Source organism: Dendropsophus ebraccatus, chromosome 2, assembly GCF_027789765.1.
Source record: "Dendropsophus ebraccatus isolate aDenEbr1 chromosome 2, aDenEbr1.pat, whole genome shotgun sequence".
Lineage (NCBI taxonomy): Eukaryota > Metazoa > Chordata > Amphibia > Anura > Hylidae > Dendropsophus > Dendropsophus ebraccatus.
The window spans coordinates 12,442,962-12,462,530 of record NC_091455.1 but is presented as its reverse complement, the minus strand read 5'-3'; the positions used below and the strand labels follow the sequence as shown (position 1 = coordinate 12,462,530).

Here is a 19,569-nt window from a genome sequence, read left to right as displayed (position 1 = left end):
TGAGTAGGTGGTTGGCTGGTTGGTTGGTTGGTTGGTTGGTGAGTGGATGGCTGGCTAGTTGAGTAGGTGGTTGGTTGGCTGGATGGATGGTTTGTCGGCTTTTTTGTTGGCTTTGTTATTTGGATGGTTGGTTCGTTAATTGGATGGTTGGTTGGTTGGTTGGTTGTTGACTGGCTGGTTTATTAGTTAGTTAATTGGTTGGTTGGCTGGATGGTTGGTTGTTGCTTGGCTGGATGGTTGGTTGGTTGGTTGTTGGCTGGCTGGTTGTTTGGTTAATTGGATGGTTGGTTAGATAATTGGAATGTGTATGGGTCCGTTTACACAGAAATATTATCTGACAGATTACCTGCCAAAGATTGGAAGCCAAACCCAGGAATGGATTTGAAAAGGGGAGAAATATCAGTCTTTCCTTTATGACCTGATCTCTGTTTAAAGTCTGTTTCTGGCTTTGGCTTCAAATCTTTGGCAGATAATCTGTCAGATAATCTTTCTGTGTAAAAGGACCCTATGGTTGGATGGTTTGCTCGCTCGCTGATTGGTGACTTTGTTGGTTGGATAGTTAGAATGTGGATGGCTGGATAGTTAGCTGGCTGGCTTATTTAGGGTGGTATTCCACTGGCCGATGGGGCCCGATGAACGACCGCCGATCTGCTAGATCGGCGCTCGTTTACTGGGCCTATTCCACGGCCCCGATTATCGTTAAACAAGGGCTGCAAGGACATCGTTACCGATGTCCTTGCAGCTCTTGCTTAACTAGTATACATACCTATTCATGGTGCAGGGCTCCTCTTCTCCTGCTTCTCCTGGGTCCCGCGCGCTCCTCCAGCTTCAGGACGGCCTGTGTCAGCTGACAAGCTGCTCAGCAAATCACTGGCCGGGACCGCCGCGGCCTGTGATTGGCTGAGCGGCCTGTAAATGGACACAGGTCGCCCTGACACTGGAGGAGCGCGCGGGACCCGGGAAGAAGCAGAAGAAGAGGAGCCCTGCACCATGAATAGGTAATGTATATTGTCAGTCGCCAGCCGCGCACCGCTATTCCACGTAGTGGTACGCGGTCGGCGCCCGACAAATATAAGTCCGGACCTATATCCACGATCAGCCGATGACAACGATCATCGGCTGATCGTTGTCTCTAGTCCACGGAGCGATAATCGGCCGAATCAGGCCTATTCGGCCGATTATCGCTCCGTGGAATAGGGCCCTTAGTTGGTTTGCTAGATAGTTGGGTGGTTGGTTGGGCGGTAATTGGACAGTTGTCTGACTGATTAGCTGGTTGGTTAATAATGTGGAATATGAATGGCTGGTTAGCTCGCTGGCTTATTGGTTAGTTGGTAGTGATGAGCAAATACTGTTCGATCGAATAGTAAGGTATTTGATCGTATCGAATAGTACGCCGAATATTCGATAAATATTCGATAAGCGTTCAAATCCCCCTTCCCTGTTTTTTTAGCCAATCAACATGCAGGGAGGCTGCCACAGCCCCTTGGTGTACATAGCATTGCGAGAAACGAGAATAACAATGATTGGATGGTATAGTCACATGATCCACTAACAAATATACACAGCCCCTGCTGTTCTGCCCTCAGATGCGATTTGGTAGAGAGATAGAACTTGGAGAGATAGTGATTAGCTTTTGGTTAGGAAGGAGTTAATTACCCACAACAGTCCTTTTCGGGGCTCATCAAACAGGTCAGTTCAGCAGGCTGCTGTGGGCTAAAGGATTAATATTAGATTTAATACAAAGACTATTTGTCAAAGAGTAGTGCAGGCCGGCTGCTGTGGTACTGTAAGGCACTCTGTACACCAAGTGCTTTGTGCTGCTGATACGTGCTGGACTGCTAGATCTTACAAAAAGAGTAGTATGTGTGTTTATCCAGTGCAGTTTTTGGGGGGGCTCACCTTTAGGGCCTACCTACATGCAGTTTTTTTTGGAGGGCTCACCTCAAGAGCCTACCTACATGCAATTTTTTTTGGGGGGGGGCTCACCTCTAGGGCCTACCTACATGCAATTTTTGAGGGGGCTCACCTCTAGGACCTATCTACATGCAATTTTTTGGGGGGAGCTAACCTCTGAAACCTACCTACATGCAATTTTTTGGGGGAGGGGCTCACCTCTAGGGCCTACCTACATGTACATGCAGAAAGTTGGGAAGTATGCATTCATATTACTCACAGTGACGTATCTTTCTTTGAAGCTCGGTCAGGTTATCAGGGCTTTTTATCTTCAGATCTGACCATTTCCTCTGAATTTGCCCTCTGGTCTTATGCACATTTAGCTGTGTCCGAAGGGCACGCATAACTTTGCGGATAATTTACGATTTATGCTGGTTGGGGTTTCGCACACTTCCTTGGCATAAATCGTAGTCCCTATCTTTAAAGAACTGTACCATCACCTTCAATACTGGTCTAGTAAATGGAGCAGCTCTCTCTGTCATTTTTCCTCAGTCTTGTGCTGTGCACACTGCGACAGTCGCATGAATGATGTCATGAAAGCGTCGCACAAACTTTGTACGCTACGTTTTAGACGTACATAACGCATACACATCGTACGTTTATACGCATGCGTAAGAGAATGTTAAGAGCCGGTTTATACTGCGATTTTGGGGTGTTAGATGCTTCCCCTGCTGTCCCAGTTGCATTCCAGTGGTGTTGGCATCATTTCCGGAGGTGTCATTGTGGACTTGGTGACCTCCAAGTGGTCGAAAAGATGTTTTTCAATAATCAAATACTTGTTCCCATAGACTTTAATGGGATCGAATATTAAATTGAGTAGTCTAATATCAGGGAGATATTCGAATGAATATCGAATATTCGAATATTTCACTATTTGCCCATCACTATTAGTTGGTTGCTGGTTGGACGGTCGGTTGGTTGGTTGGGTGGTAATTGGATTGTTGTCTGACTGATTAGCTGGTTGCTCAATTGGTTAGATGATTAGTTGGTTGGTTAAATGGAATATGAATGATCAGGGCTGCACAAACAATCACTTTTATCCGAGCATTCATCAGCCATCGGCCATCTCCTATCACATAAATTGTGCCAGAACTGATCGTTTAGCCGATCACAAACTTTTGCCAATTCATCAGCCGATCACCAGGCAATATCTATTTGGTCTGTCAGATAACCGGCACAGGTAATGGCGTCTTTACTATCACTAACAAAGATATTTTAAGCATTAATAATAATTTTGACATCTGTGTAACCAAAAATTATTTTTGAACTCCCAAGGTTGGAAGACGAATCATTTAAGTGTGAAAAATATTCTCGACCATTGATAGGAAACACTTCAACCACAACCAGGAGCGATGCACATACCTGATATCTCACACAGTTACACAAAGCGATTTTTAACGATTAATGACTAACGATAAACGATTGCAAATGAGAGTGTTTATCGTTAACCTGAAATCGTTCACCATATTACACAGAACGATGGTCGTTAGTTACCATCGTTACTATGATCGTTATTGCGATCGTTACTGTGATCATTTATTCCTTCTGATCCCAGCAGAACAATGGACAATGTGCAATTACACTGAACGATTAGTGAACAAAATGCGGAACTTGAGCGAACGAACGTGGAATTACAGCGAACGATTAGTGAACTATTAACAATTATTTTAGGGTCAGATCTAAATCAACGATCAACAACATACGAGCGATTTTTTGATCGTTGCCTGCAATTATACAGAACGATTATCGTTTTAATTTGAACGATATAACGATTTTTCCAACGATAATCGTTCTTTGTAATAGGGCCCTAAGTATAACGCTGTCATCATATACCTGGTCCAACTCGTAAAAAAATTGCAAATCTTATGGAATCAATCTAGTTATTGCAGGTGATATTTGTCTATGGCCACCAGATCACGCACAATGTATAGACTAATGTAACACCACAGCTTGGCTGTAATAGATATAGATCTTCCTCTAGTGAGGAGTTTGGCGCGGTTTGAAGCTTCTCGCTTTCTGTCAGCTGTAAAGAGCGGCTCATCCGGTGACTGAGGTGAGGACATGCAGATGGAGCATCCTGTTTCTATTCGTCACCCGACCCCTAACTAGGGCCATAGTATTGTTACTCCCAATCTTAATGGTTACTTATAGAAATAGCGAATTATGTGTGTACAGGTATATAATACACATCAAAATAAATCCCTTGTAATCATATACTGGAAGACTGGAGATATTTAAATAGAAGTAAATTAAAATTTATATACCTTTCTTTGCTGGAGTACCCCTGTAATTGCGTCGGAGGAAACCCACCCAAACACATAAACATACCAAATCTATGAAGTCCTGGGTGGGACTTGAACCTGAGGGCTACACAACAACAACAACAACCATAACCACTGAGCCACTATATAAATGATATAAGAATAAGTCCAGTGTGAAGCTCTCTGCCCCTTCTGGATCTCTCTAGACACGGCAGTATTGGGGGTCACATTCAGTTACCTCATTTTGACCTATTGGGCTATACTGGGAGCTGTACTATACTGGGAGCTGTACTATATTGGGAGCTGTGCTGTACTGGGAGCTGTGCTGTACTGGGAGCTGTGCTATACTGGGAGCTGTACTATACTGGGAGCTGTACTATATTGGGAGCTGTGCTATACTGGGGGCTGTGCTGTACTGGGAGCTGTGCTATACTGGGAGCTGTACTATACTGGGAGCTGTGCTGTACTGGGAGCTGTGCTATACTGGGAGCTGTGCTATACTGGGAGCTGTGCTATACTGGGAGCTGTGCTATACTGGGAGCTGTACTATACTGGGAGCAGTGCTATACTGGGAGCTGTGCTGGGAGCTGTGCTATACTGGGAGCTGTGCTATACTGGGAGCTGTGCTGTACTGGGAGCTGTGCTGTACTGGGAGCTGTACTATACTGGGAGCTGTGCTATACTGGGAGCTGTACTATACTGGGAGCTGTACTATACTGGGAGCTGTGCTGTACTGGGAGCTGTGCTGTACTGGGAGCTGTGCTATACTGGGAGCTGTGCTATACTGGGAGCTGTACTATACTGGGAGCTGTGCTATACTGGGAGCTGTGCTATACTGGGAGCTGTGCTATACTGGGAGCAGTGCTATACTGGGAGCTGTACCATACTGGGAGCTGTACTATACTGGGAGCTGTGCTATACTGGGAGCTGTACTATACTGGGAGCTGTGCTATACTGGGAGCTGTGCTATACTGGGAGCTGTTCTATACTGGGAGCTGTACCATACTGGGAGCTGTGCTATACTGGGAGCTGTACTATACTGGGAGCTGTACTATACTGGGAGCTGTGCTATACTGGGAGCTGTGCTATACTGGGAGCTGTGCTATACTGGGAGCAGTGCTATACTGGGAGCTGTGCTATACTGGGAGCTGTGCTATACTGGGAGCTGTACTATACTGGGAGCAGTGCTATACTGGGAGCTGTGCTATACTGGGAGCTGTGCTGTACTGGGAGCTGTACTATACTGGGAGCTGTACCATACTGGGAGCTGTGCTATACTGGGAGCTGTACTATACTGGGAGCAGTGTTATACTGGGAGCTGTGCTGTACTGGGAGCTGTGCTATACTGGGAGCTGTGCTATACTGGGAGCTGTCCTTCAGCACCACACTACAGACCGAGCAGACATTGCCTATAATCATTAATTGTTTTTAATCATTTGTTTTATTAGTATTGTTGCTGCTGTTTCTGCTACTTTTGTTGTTGCTGCTGTTGCTGGATCTAGAACCACAGAAGCTTGGACCTGCATGTATCCGGTCTGGGATCACGGACTTAGGCCGTTATTACATGTGCCTGGTCCGTGGTTGCTGGCAGCGGGAATAATATTCTGTGCCCCCCAGATCAATGCTGACAGCACAACGAATCCAGTGGGGGAAGGCTGGGGATCTGCTCCTGGACTGATATGATAGCAGCCACAACAAAAAGCCATTCTGTACTGGGGGCTGTGCTATACTGGGAGCTGTGCTATACTGGGGGCTGTACTATACTGGGAGCTGTGCTATACTGGGAGCTGTGCTATACTGGGAGCTGTGCTATACTGGGGGCTGTGCTATACTGGGGGCTGTGCTATACTGGGAGCTGTGCTATACTGGGAGCTGTGCTATACTGGGGGCTGTACTATACTGGGAGCTGTGCTATACTGGGAGCTGTGCTATACTGGGGGCTGTACTATACTGGGAGCTGTGCTATACTGGGAGCTGTGCTATACTGGGAGCTGTGCTATACTGGGGGCTGTGCTATACTGGGGGCTGTGCTATACTGGGAGCTGTGCTATACTGGGGGCTGTGCTATACTGGGGGCTGTACTATACTGGGGGCTGTGCTATACTGGGGGCTGTGCTATACTGGGGGCTGTACTATACTGGGAGCTGTGCTATACTGGGGGCTGTGCTATACTGGGAGCTGTGCTATACTGGGAGCTGTGCTATACTGGGGGCTGTACTATACTGGGAGCTGTGCTATACTGGGAGCTGTGCTATACTGGGAGCTGTGCTATACTGGGGGCTGTGCTATACTGGGGGCTGTGCTATACTGGGAGCTGTGCTATACTGGGGGCTGTGCTATACTGGGGGCTGTACTATACTGGGGGCTGTGCTATACTGGGGGCTGTGCTATACTGGGGGCTGTACTATACTGGGAGCTGTGCTATACTGGGGGCTGTGCTATACTGGGAGCTGTGCTATACTGGGGGCTGTGCTATACTGGGGGCTGTACTATACTGGGAGCTGTGCTATACTGGGAGCTGTGCTATACTGGGGGCTGTGCTATACTGGGGGCTGTGCTATACTGGGAGCAGTGCTATACTGGGAGCTGTGCTATACTGGGAGCTGTGCTATACTGAGAGCTGTGCTATACTGGGAGCTGTACTTTACTGGAAGCTGTGCTGTACTGGGAGCTGTGCTATACTGGGAGCTGTACTATACTGGGAGCTGTGCTATACAGGGAGCTGTACTATACTGGGAGCTGTGCTATACTGGGAGCTGTACCATACTGGGAGCTGTGCTATACTGGGAGCTGTACCATACTGGGAGCTGTGCTGTACTGGGAGCTGTACCATACTGGGAGCTGTGCTATACTGGGAGCTGTACTATACTGGGAGTTGTGCTATACTGGGAGCTGTACTATACTGGGAGCTGTGCTATACTGGGGGCTGTGCTATACTGGGGGCTGTACCGTACTGGGAGCTGTACTATACTGGGAGCTGTGCTATACTGGGGACTGTGCTATACTGGGGGCTGTACCATACTGGGAGCTGTACTATACTGGGAGCTGTGCTATACTGGGAGCTGTGCTATACTGGGAGCTGTGCTATACTGGGAGCTGTGCTATACTGGGGGCTGTGCTATACTGGGGGCTGTACCGTACTGGGAGCTGTACTATACTGGGAGCTGTGCTATACTGGGAGCTGTGCTATACTGGGAGCTGTGCTATACTGGGGGCTGTGCTATACTGGGGGCTGTACCGTACTGGGAGCTGTACTATACTGGGAGCTGTGCTATACTGGGGGCTGTGCTATACTGGGGGCTGTACCGTACTGGGAGCTGTACTATACTGGGAGCTGTGCTATACTGGGAGCTGTACTATACAGGGAGCTGTACTATACTGGGAGCTGTGCTATACTGGGAGCTGTGCTATACTGGGAGCTGTACTATACTGGGAGCTGTGCTATACTGGGGGCTGTACTATACAGGGAGCTGTACTATACTGGGAGCTGTGCTATACTGGGAGCTGTACTATACTGGGAGCTGTGCTATACTGGGAGCTGTGCTATACTGGGAGCTGTGCTATACTGGGAGCTGTACTATACTGGGAGCTGTGCTATACTGGGAGCTGTGCTATACTGGGAGCTGTACTATACTGGGAGCTGTGCTATACTGGGAGCTGTACTATACAGGGAGCTGTACTATACTGGGAGCTGTGCTATACTGGGAGCTGTACTATACTGGGAGCTGTGCTATACTGGGAGCTGTACTATACTGGGAGCTGTGCTATACTGGGAGCTGTGCTATACTGGGGGCTGTGCTATACTGGGGTCTGTGCTATACTGGGAGCTGTGCTATACTGGGAGCTGTGCTATACTGGGGGCTGTGCTATACTGGGGTCTGTGCTATACTGGGAGCTGTGCTGTACTGGGAGCTGTGCTATACTGGGAGCTGTACTATACTGGGAGCTGTGCTATACTGGGAGCTGTACTATACAGGGAGCTGTACTATACTGGGAGCAGTGCTATACTGGGAGCTGTCTTTCAGCACCACCACAGACAGAGCAGCCATGAGTTGAGATTATAAACTGTAATCAAGAATGCAATAAATAAATATACAATTAAAGGGGTTATCCAGCTCTACAAAAACATGGCCACTTTCCCCTCTCTTGTCTCCAGATTGGGTGGGGTTTAGAACTCAGTTCCATTGAAGTAAATGGAGCTTAATTGCAAACCGCACCTGACCTGGAGACAAGAGAGGGGGAAAAGTGCCCATGTTTTTGTAGCGCTGAATAACCTCTTTAATATAATATAATAGAGTATACACCATTATAAGAAGTAAAGTGTATCTGAAATGCACAGGGAAAAGAAAAACTATTTGGGAGCGAAGCTTCTTCTCCCAGCAGAAATCTGAGAAGTCACCAATCACAGCTGTCACTTGGTGAGTGGGGGAAATGTTCCCCACTTGTTTAACCACTACCTGGTGCCTACATCACCGCTCATTGTCTGGGCAGCAAACAGTCCACACAGATGTAGCAGAGCCGGATGTGTCAGCTATAAGAGGAGCAGAATCAAGCTGGTACAGTCCTATATAAAACCACATCCGTATATCATGTGATGGATCACTCAACAATACAGCTCTGCTACATCTGTATGAGAGAAGCATTGGGGGAGGTGGACAATGGATATATACAAAGTGTACAGGACCCCTATTATATTATATAGCGCCAATTCAGTATACACAGCATAACTAGTTATTATACAGGACATCTGCTGTAGATAGATAGATAGATAGATAGATAGATAGATAGATAGATAGATAGATAGGAGATAGATAGATAGATAGGAGATAGATAGATAGATAGATAGATAGATAGATAGATAGATAGGAGATAGATAGATAGATAGATAGATAGATAGATAGATAGATAGATAGATAGATAGGAGATAGATAGATAGATAGGAGATAGATAGATAGATAGATAGATAGATAGATAGATAGATAGGAGATAGATAGATAGATAGATAGATAGATAGATAGATAGGAGATAGATAGATAGATAGATAGATAGGTAGATAGATAGGAGATAGATAGGAGATAGATAGATAGATAGGAGATAGATAGGAGATAGATAGATAGATAGATAGATAGATAGATAGATAGATAGATAGATAGATAGATAGGTAGGTAGATAGGAGATAGATAGGAGATAGATAGAAGATAGATAGATAGATAGATAGATAGATAGATAGATAGATAGATAGATAGGAGATAGATAGATAGATAGATAGATAGATAGATAGATAGGAGATAGATAGATAGATAGATAGATAGATAGATAGATAGATAGATTGATAGATAGGAGATAGATAGATAGGAGATAGATAGATAGATAGATAGATAGATAGGAGATAGATAGATAGGAGATAGATAGATAGATAGATAGATAGATAGATAGATAGATAGATAGATAGGAGATAGATAGATAGATAGATAGATAGATAGATAGATAGATAGATAGATAATAGATAGGAGATAGATAGATAGATAGATAGATAGATAGGAGATAGATAGATAGGAGATAGAGAGAGAGAGAGAGAGATAGATAGATAGATAGATAGATAGATAGATAGATAGATAGATAGATAGATAGAGACGGGGCGGCACAGACAGACATACAAGCCGCGGGAGAGCCGACTGTGCCGCCACTGTGAGCAGGGAGACCTGGAGGATGAGGCCCACTTCTTGCTACACTGCAGCAAATACTCATCCACCAGGGTCACCTACTTCCAGAGACTCTCCACCATCATCCCGGACTTCACCTCCATAGATGAGGAGAGGAAACTCCACATTCTGCTGGGGGAAGAGGAGACCACCATGGAAGTAGCGGCCCAGTATGTCTCCACCTGCCACCGGCTGAGAGGATTATAGGATACCATGGACTGTTATACGCCCTATTATCCCCCAATCCTGCCCCTTACCCCGTATACACCCTCCTCCCCAAATGACCCCCTCTCCCCCACACTCCATCTATTATACTCTGATGCTTTGGCAATGCTAAATGTTTATTTTGGACCTGCCAATAAAGCTTTTTTGAATTGAATTGAATTGAATTGATAGGAGATAGATAGATAGATAGATAGATAGATAGATAGATAGATAGATAGATAGGAGATAGATAGATAGATAGTAGATAGGAGATAGATAGATAGATAGATAGATAGATAGATAGATAGAAGATAGATAGATAATAGATAGATAGATAGATAGATAGATAGATAGATAGGAGATAGATAGATAGATAGATAGATAGATAGATAGATAGATAGATAGATAGGAGATAGATAGATAGATAGATAGGAGATAGATAGATAGATAGATAGATAGATAGATAGATAGATATGAGATAGATAGATAGATAGATAGATAGATAGATAGATAGGAGATAGATAGATAGATAGATAGATAGATAGATAGATAGATAGATAGGAGATAGATAGATAGATAGATAGATAGGAGATAGATAGATAGATAGATAGATAGATAGATAGGAGATAGGTAGATAATAGATAGATAGATAGATAATAGATAGATAGGAGATAGATAGGAGATAGATAGATAGATAGATAGATAGATAGATAGATAGGAGATAGATAGATAGATAGATAGATAGGAGATAGATAGGAGATAGATAGATAGATAGATAGATAGATAGATAGATAGATAGATAGATAGATAGGAGATAGATAGGAGATAGATAGATAGATAGATAGGAGATAGATAGATAGATAGATAGATAGATAGATAGATAGATAGATAGATAGATAGGAAATAGATAGATAGATAGGAGATAGATAGGAGATAGATAGATAGATAGATAGATAGATAGATAGATAGATAGATAGATAGGAGATAGATAGATAGATAGATAGGAGATAGATAGGAGATAGATAGGAGATAGATAGGAGATAGATAGATAGATAGATAGATAGATAGATAGATAGATAGATAGATAGGAGATAGATAGATAGATAGATAGATAGATAGATAGATAGATAGATAGGAGATAGATAGATAGATAGATAGATAGATAGGAGATAGATAGATAGATAGATAGATAGATAGATAGATAGATAGGAGATAGATAGATAGATAGATAGATAGATAGATAGATAGATAGATAGATAGATAGGATATAGATAGATAGATAGATAGATAGATAGGAGATAGATAGATAGATAGATAGATAGATAGATAGATAGATAGATAGATAGGATATAGATAGATAGATAGATAGATAGATAGATAGATAGGAGATAGATAGGAGATAGATAGGAGATAGATAGAGATCTCTGTACTTCTTGCATTACTTTACAATACAAATACAATACAAAAGATGCAAATCTTTTTATCTATCTTATTATCTACCACACGGGGAACTACGGGTATCCCCACTGTGCATCACAAGCAGCATACTATTGCCAACTTAGTACAGCGCCGTGTATGATATACGTACAGTATATATTTTATATTACTTTACAATACACATTTGCTAATACAGAAATCTCTTACTATTGTATATTTCTTCTCTCTCCTGTATACTCACTATATTATTATACTGTATATTACCTCACTATTCTATATTTTTACATCTTACACTGAATACTTCCACGCTATATTATATTGTTACACTATTAATACCATGCTGTACTATAGTATCACACTCTACTTCCTATATACACTATATACTACTATACTAAAGTATACCATACACTATAAACCATATTATGCTATACACTGTATACTCTTATGCTGTCATACACAATATATTACCATACTGTACAATGTAATATTACACTATACTATACTATATTATTACACACCTGTACTGTATGATTACACTATATACTACCGTGCTTTACTATATTATTACACTATACACTCTACCATACCATACTATGCTATATTATATTATTATACTACCCCCCTGTGCTGTATGATGACACTGTATACTACCGCCCTGTGCTGTATGATGACACTATACACTGTATACTCCCCCCTCTGCTGTATGATGACACTATATACTACCCCCCTGTGCTGTATGATGACACTATATACTACCCCCCTGTGCTGTATGATGACACTGTATACTCCCCCTATGCTGTATGATGACACTATATACTACCCCCCTGTGCTGTATGATGACACTATATACTACCCCCTGTGCTGTATAATGACACTGTATACTACCGCTCTGTGCTGTATGATGACAATATACACTGTATACTACCGCCCTGTTCTGTATGATGACACTATACACTATATACTCCCCCCGTGCTGTATGATGACACTATATACTACCCCCCTGTGCTGTATGATGACACTGTATACTACCGATCTGTGCTGTATGATGACACTGTATACTACCGCTCTGTGCTGTATGATGACACTATATACTACCCCCCTGTGCTGTATGATGACACTGTATACTCCCCCTATGCTGTATGATGACACTATATACTACCCCCCTGTGCTGTATGATGACACTATATACTACCCCCTGTGCTGTATAATGACACTGTATACTACCGCTCTGTGCTGTATGATGACAATATACACTGTATACTACCGCCCTGTTCTGTATGATGACACTATACACTATATACTCCCCCCGTGCTGTATGATGACACTATATACTACCCCCCTGTGCTGTATGATGACACTGTATACTACCGATCTGTGCTGTATGATGACACTGTATACTACCGCTCTGTGCTGTATGATGACACTATATACTACCCCCCTGTGCTGTATGATGACACTGTATACTACCGCTCTGTGCTGTATGATGACACTATACACTGTATACTCCCCCCTAAGCTGTATGATGACACTATACACTGTATACTCCCCCCTAAGCTGTATGATGACACTATACACTGTATACTCCCCCCTAAGCTGTATGATGACACTATACACTGTATACTCCCCCCTAAGCTGTATGATGACACTATATACTACCCCCCTGTGCTGTATGATGACACTATATACTACCACCCTGTGCTGTATGATGACACTATATACTCCTCCCCTGTGCTGTATGATGACACTATATACTCCCCTTCTGTGCTGTATGATGACACTATATACTCCCCTCCCTGTGCTGTATGATGACACTATATACTACCCCCCGTGCTGTATAATGAGACTATATAGTACCCCCCTGTGCTGTATGATGACACTATATACTCCCCCCCCTGTGCTGTATGATGACACTGTACACTATATACTCCCCCCTGTGCTGTATGATGACACTATATACTACCCCCCTGTGCTGTATGATGACACTATATACTCCCCCCTGTGCTGTATGATGACACTATATACTACCTCCTGTGCTGTATGATGACACTATATACTCCCCCCCCCTGTGTTGTATGATGACACTATATACCCCCCCCCCTGTGCTGTATGATGACACTATATACTACCTCCTGTGCTGTATGATGACACTGTACACTATATACTCCCCCCCTGTGTTGTATGATGACACTATATACTCCCCCCTGTGCTGTATGATGACACTATATACTCCCCCCCTGTGTTGTATGATGACACTATATACTCCCCCCCCTGTGCTGTATGATGACACTATATACTACCTCCTGTGCTGTATGATGACACTGTACACTGTATACTCCCCCCTGTGCTGTATGATGACACTATATAATCCCCCCTGTGCTGTATGATGACACTATATAGTACCCCCCCTGTGCTGTATGATGACACTATATACTCCCCTCTGTGCTGTATGATGACACTGTACACTATATACTCCCCCCTGTGCTGTATGATGACACTGTACACTATATACTCCCCCCTGTGCTGTATGATGACACTATATACTCCCCCCCCTGTGCTGTATGATGACACTATATACTCCCCTCTGTGCTGTATGATGACACTGTACACTATATACTCCCCCCTGTGCTGTATGATGACACTATATACTACCTCCTGTGCTGTATGATGACACTGTACACTATATACTCCCCCCCTGTGCTGTATGATGACACTATATACTCCCCCCCCTGTGCTGTATGATGACACTATATACTACCTCCTGTGCTGTATGATGACACTGTACACTATATACTCCCCCCCTGTGCTGTATGATGACACGATATACTCCCCCCCTGTGCTGTATGATGACACTATATACTACCTCCTGTGCTGTATGATGACACTGTACACTATATACTCCCCCCCTGTGCTGTATGATGACACTATATACTCCCCCCCCTGTGCTGTATGATGACACTATACTTTGTGCTGTAGCTTGTCTTATCCTGAGCGCTCCCTATGATGTATCCTGCGCACACCTCCATTGTCAGCGATCTTTCCCAGCCCCTGTATTACATAAAGGACAACAGGCTGGATATTAACACTTGCAGCGCCATAGAGAAGCTCCTGGGATGTGGGAACACTGACAGGATAAGCCATTCTATTAGGGGGAATAGGGAGGGATAACTTTTCGCAGAGACTTTGACTATCTATCGGCTATAATGGGGGTCTTATCTTATTGTAATGGGGGTCATAGAATCAGAATGGGGGGGACTCTTGTGTGCTCCATGCTTGGGGCCCCTCTCATCCGCCTGTATCTCCTGAGATCACATGCAGCTCCCATCACCCATACAATCACCCATACATCTCCCAGAAGGAAAATCAATGGCAGCTTAGAAAATTACAGATCTGCTGCTTAATGATCCGTGTAAGAGATGGACGGCAACAAATCTGCTCCTCTCCTGAGTGTATGAGCGGAGATCCATGTACTGTGAGCAGCTCCAGCACTGACCCCCTGCAAAACTACGCAGAACAGGACAATCACATATTATAGTATGGTTTCTGTCTGCTGCCATAAAGCAACTTGCAGAAAACTTTCTAGAGAAGCTCAGACCAGGAGTCCAGTGAGGTCTGATCCCTACTATTGGGCACATAGTGGAGGGTATCAGCTGGGCAGGAGGCGGCAGCATAGTCACCATGACAGATCTGCTTGTCCAGCACTTTCCCATCACTATGGCACCCATCACCCCAGGCACTTCCTATACCTCAGAACTGGAGCTGCCAGACACATGGTTACTACTAGAGGAACAGGCAGCAATCCTGTAGCTATTGATACAGCCTTCCCCCGGCCCCAAGAACTACAACTCCCACCATGCTCCATACTGTGAGTTTTAGTTCTGCAAAGTTCTGTAAACTTTTACTGGTTGCCATCATTAAGGAACTCAATGGTAATGTCCCCAAACTGAGGTTCTCCAGATATTGGGAGACTACAAATCCCAGCATGTCCTGACAGTATTCTGCTGGGTGTTGTAGTTTTGTAATTGTACATGTCTAAAATTGTATGGCAGTGAGCGTCTCCTGTTGGTGGCTGCCAGCAGTCAGAATTTATCATGAAACTCTATGGTAGTTTTCACCAATCTCTTGGTGCCATGGTGTCTTTTCCAGCCTTAGGCCTTCAGCTGTGGGGGCAGGCTGGGAGCTGTAGTTACTGCAGGCAGATAGAATGGATCATGCAACTTTATGGCAGTGTTTCCCAACCTGTGGCCCTCCAGCACTACAACTCCCATTATGAACTGACATGCTTCTGCTGTCAGGGCTGCAGTTTTGGAAAGGCTGGAAGGCCACAGGTTGGGGATGATTGTTATAGTAGTAGATAACACATAGTCCTTCAAAATATGGAAGTGGACAGGCTGCACATCTCAGTTTACAACCTATCAACGAGAATCTGCAAATCTACAGGTTGCAAATTTACAATGCAAATGAGTAGAGACCACCAGAGCTGGAGAATGTAAAAGAACCTAATAGCAGTCCTTGTTCATGCAGCTCTGCAGCCTAAGAAAATCCACAAGTTGCTGTATCCTAATAGAAAAGAAACAAGAAACCAAACCATGCCTAGCAGATCATGCAAGAAGCCCTGCAAGCATCTCAGCAGCTCCTCGCGATCCAATTGCACACTTCCAGCATAGAGCCGTGCACTTACCGATAGTGGTAAGCCCGACAGCAAAGAACTATGCACTTACCGATGGTAGTAGCTCCGACAACAGAGAACCATGCACTTACCGATAGTGTTAAGTCCGACAACAGAGAACCAAACCATGCACTCACCGATAATAGTTAGTCTGACCACAGAGAACCATGCACTTACCGATAGTGGTAAGCCCGACAACAGAGAACCGTGCACTTACCAATAGTGGTAAGCCCGACAACAGAGAACCGTGCACTTACCAATAGTGGTAAGCCCGACAACAGAGCACCGTGCACTTACCAATAGTGGTAAGCCCGACAACAGAGAACCATGCACTTACCGATAGTGGTGTAAGCCCGACAACAGAGAACCATGCCCTTAACAATAGTGGTGAGCCCGACAACAGAGAACCAAACAATTCACTTACCGATAACAGTAAGTCCGATCACAGAGAACCATGCACTTACCGATAGTGGTAAGCCCGACAAAAGAGAACCGTGCACTTACCAATGGTGGTAAGCCCCACAACAGAGAACCATGCACTTACCGATAACGGTAAGCCCGACAACAGAGAAGCATGCACTTACCGATACTGGTAAGCCCGACAACAGAGAACCGTACACTTACCGATACTGGTAAGTCCGACAACAGAGAACCAAACCATGCACTTACCGATACTGGTAAGCCCGACAACAGAGAACCATGCACTTACCAATAGTGGTAAGCCCGACAACAGAGAACCATGCACTTACCAATAGTGGTAAGCCCGACAACAGAGAACCAAACCATGCACTTACCGATACTGGTAAGCCCGACAACAGAGAACCATGCACTTACCAATAGTGGTAAGCCCGACAACAGAGCACCGTGCACTTACCAATAGTGGTAAGCCCGACAACAGAGCACCGTGCACTTACCGATAGTGGTGATGACTGTGATGGCAAAGTAGAAGGAGCCTGCAAATTTCCACTGGACCCCAGCCCGGTGGGGCTCGGACTGCATGATGACCAGCTCCAGCTGCCGGTAGTCCTCGTTGGAGATATTATACTTCCCTTTAAGGCGGATCTCCTCGGCTTTAAGCTTCTCTTCCTCTCGCATTTCGTAGTCTGACTCCAGCGCATCAAAGACAGCGGCCCCGACCAGCAGATAAGTGAACGTGCAGATGATGAGGGACAAAGTCCGCACGTTCTGCCGCTTCATGGCCACCAGCAGCCGGCTTGTGAGGGGAACATGTCCCCCCGTCCTGTCTGAGAGGGCGCAGCAGCCGCTGGGAAGTTGCAGACAGCAATGGCTGGGCTGGGCACCTGGAGAGTGGGAGTGGAGGGGGTGGCTGTGCTGGTGCTGCTGGAGGTGGTGGAGGCAGGGCTGCTCACCTCTCCCGACTCCCTGCTCCTGTTCCTGGGAAGAGGATAGACACAGAAGGCTGCTGGATCTCCTGGACCAGGTACCCTGCAACCTGGAGGCTCGGCGGAGGACTTGCCCAAACCAAGCCGTCCCAGTGCGTAGTGCCATCAACAAGACCACCCTCTGGCTCCTCTCCTTCCTTCTCCAGCAAGACCACCCTCTGGGCTTCTATGCTTCCTTCTCCAGCAAGACCACCCTCTGGCTCCTAGTCTTCCCTTCCCCAGCAGGAGCACCCTTTAACTACTAGGTCTGGCTAAGCTGCTAGCACCCTTGATCTCCTGGTTGGGTGCAGACTTGCCAGAAGCTTCAGTATATAGAGAAGTGGACTGGAGAAGATAAGACCTTATGGACAGATGGACCTAAAGATGCTTCATTTGGGCTGAATTCCAAGAAATAATGGGGTATCCAGACAGAGGATCCATGGAAGTGGACATAAAACTTGCAGGGTGAGTCTGTAGTGTGGTCAATGTTGGGATCGATGGTAGAACATTACAGTCCCCCCTGAGACCTCTTCTTATTCCTTGGCAGCTTCTTCATCTTCCAAGAAATGTTAAAAAAAAAAAAAATGTGCAATCAAGACTTTCAACACATTCCATGTAAAGTGAACTTACATTCTGTCAAGTCAGCTGAAGTGGAGGTCAATCAGCCATGGAGGATATCCTTATGGGAGCAATGTATGAGGAGATGGAGCTCACCATCACAGGTGGACTGGGAGCACTGGTGGGGCCACCAAGCTGAAGTTGTGGAGTTTTGCAGAAAGTGCAATGCAGTCTGGGTGGCATCTGCTGCTGACACCTCCTTGGTTTAGGTTATATTGGGAAATAACCAGAATCCAGTCCTTGCCCTCTTGTAGATGTCGCTTCCTTGGACTAGGTGCATGAAGAAGACCAGTCAAGGCTGTGGAGAGAGAGAGCAGCCAAGGCAGCAGGGTGGTGTCCAGACAGTGGGCTCATCTGCACCAACCATCAGGATCACAAAGCAAGAGGAGCCCCATCATCCCTGGCAGAGCAGCAGGTAGGTGCCTTATTGCACAGCTTCATCCTCCTCTAACCCCAGCCTCCTCTCCTGCACTGGCTGCCTATGGCTGCAGAGAATTACTGGAGATCAGTAGCAGCAGCACATTGTGTCTGGAGATGGATGGCTTCAGTCCCCCACATTATCCCCATCCCCTTGCTTCTCTCTTGAAACTCTACACAAGCTTCTGTTTCATTCTCTCCCTGTTTCTCCAACTCTCCTCCTCCCCCCTCAGCGTTATCATGTGAACACTCCCCTAGAATAAATTAATTCTTGAGGGAATCACTGGGAGCCAGCACCACGTGGTTCAGTGTTTGAAGCTGGAGGGGGGGGGGGGCAGGATTTGGGGTTGGTGGGTGGTGATGGGGGGGTTTGACATCGTTTGCATTAATGATGATGAAGCAGAGAGAAAGGGGGAAGAGGAGGCAATGTCAAACTGAGCATCACTGCAAAGGGCTGGAAGGGAAGAAGAGAGAGAGAGAGAAGATGCAATTCAAAGTAGGACAGAGGAGGTTATGACTTTGCAATCTGTGGGAGATTATCTGCATCTGTTGCCTAGAATTGAAGCATGCATCTGTTGCTGGGGACAGTGAGGAGGATGAGGAGGATGAGGCTGCACCAGACACTGACATCCTCCCATACAGCACTGGAAGGGATGAGCTGTGGGTATAAGGGGGTGCACACAGGGTTAATGCCATCCAACATGGAGCTGAGTGGTCAGAAGTCAGAGGAGACCTAGCAGGATCCTGAGAGTCTTCTTCTTCCTCCTTTTCTGGACCAGGATTAGTTGTGCTACAAGGAGAAATGAATTCATTGTTATATAACCTAGTTTTACATAGAACTTTAGATACATTGTATCAATGTTACTATTTGTTATATGTTATAGTAAGTGGCCATAATATTTAGACAATGTTTCTTTTTATGTTGCGGC

At 45.1% G+C, this 19,569-nt stretch overlaps 1 protein-coding gene across 1 annotated transcript in view; it reads right to left on the bottom strand.

The window, feature by feature from the left end:
* KCNK9 (potassium two pore domain channel subfamily K member 9) overlaps positions 1-17,732 on the bottom strand; it is a 144,139-nt gene extending 126,407 nt beyond the window's left edge. Inside the window, exon 1 of the mRNA XM_069959809.1 lies at positions 17,138-17,732. Within this exon, the coding sequence (XP_069815910.1) occupies positions 17,138-17,732 (595 nt within the window). The remainder of the gene's footprint in view (positions 1-17,137) is intronic.
* Positions 17,733-19,569: the final 1,837 nt, after the last annotated feature.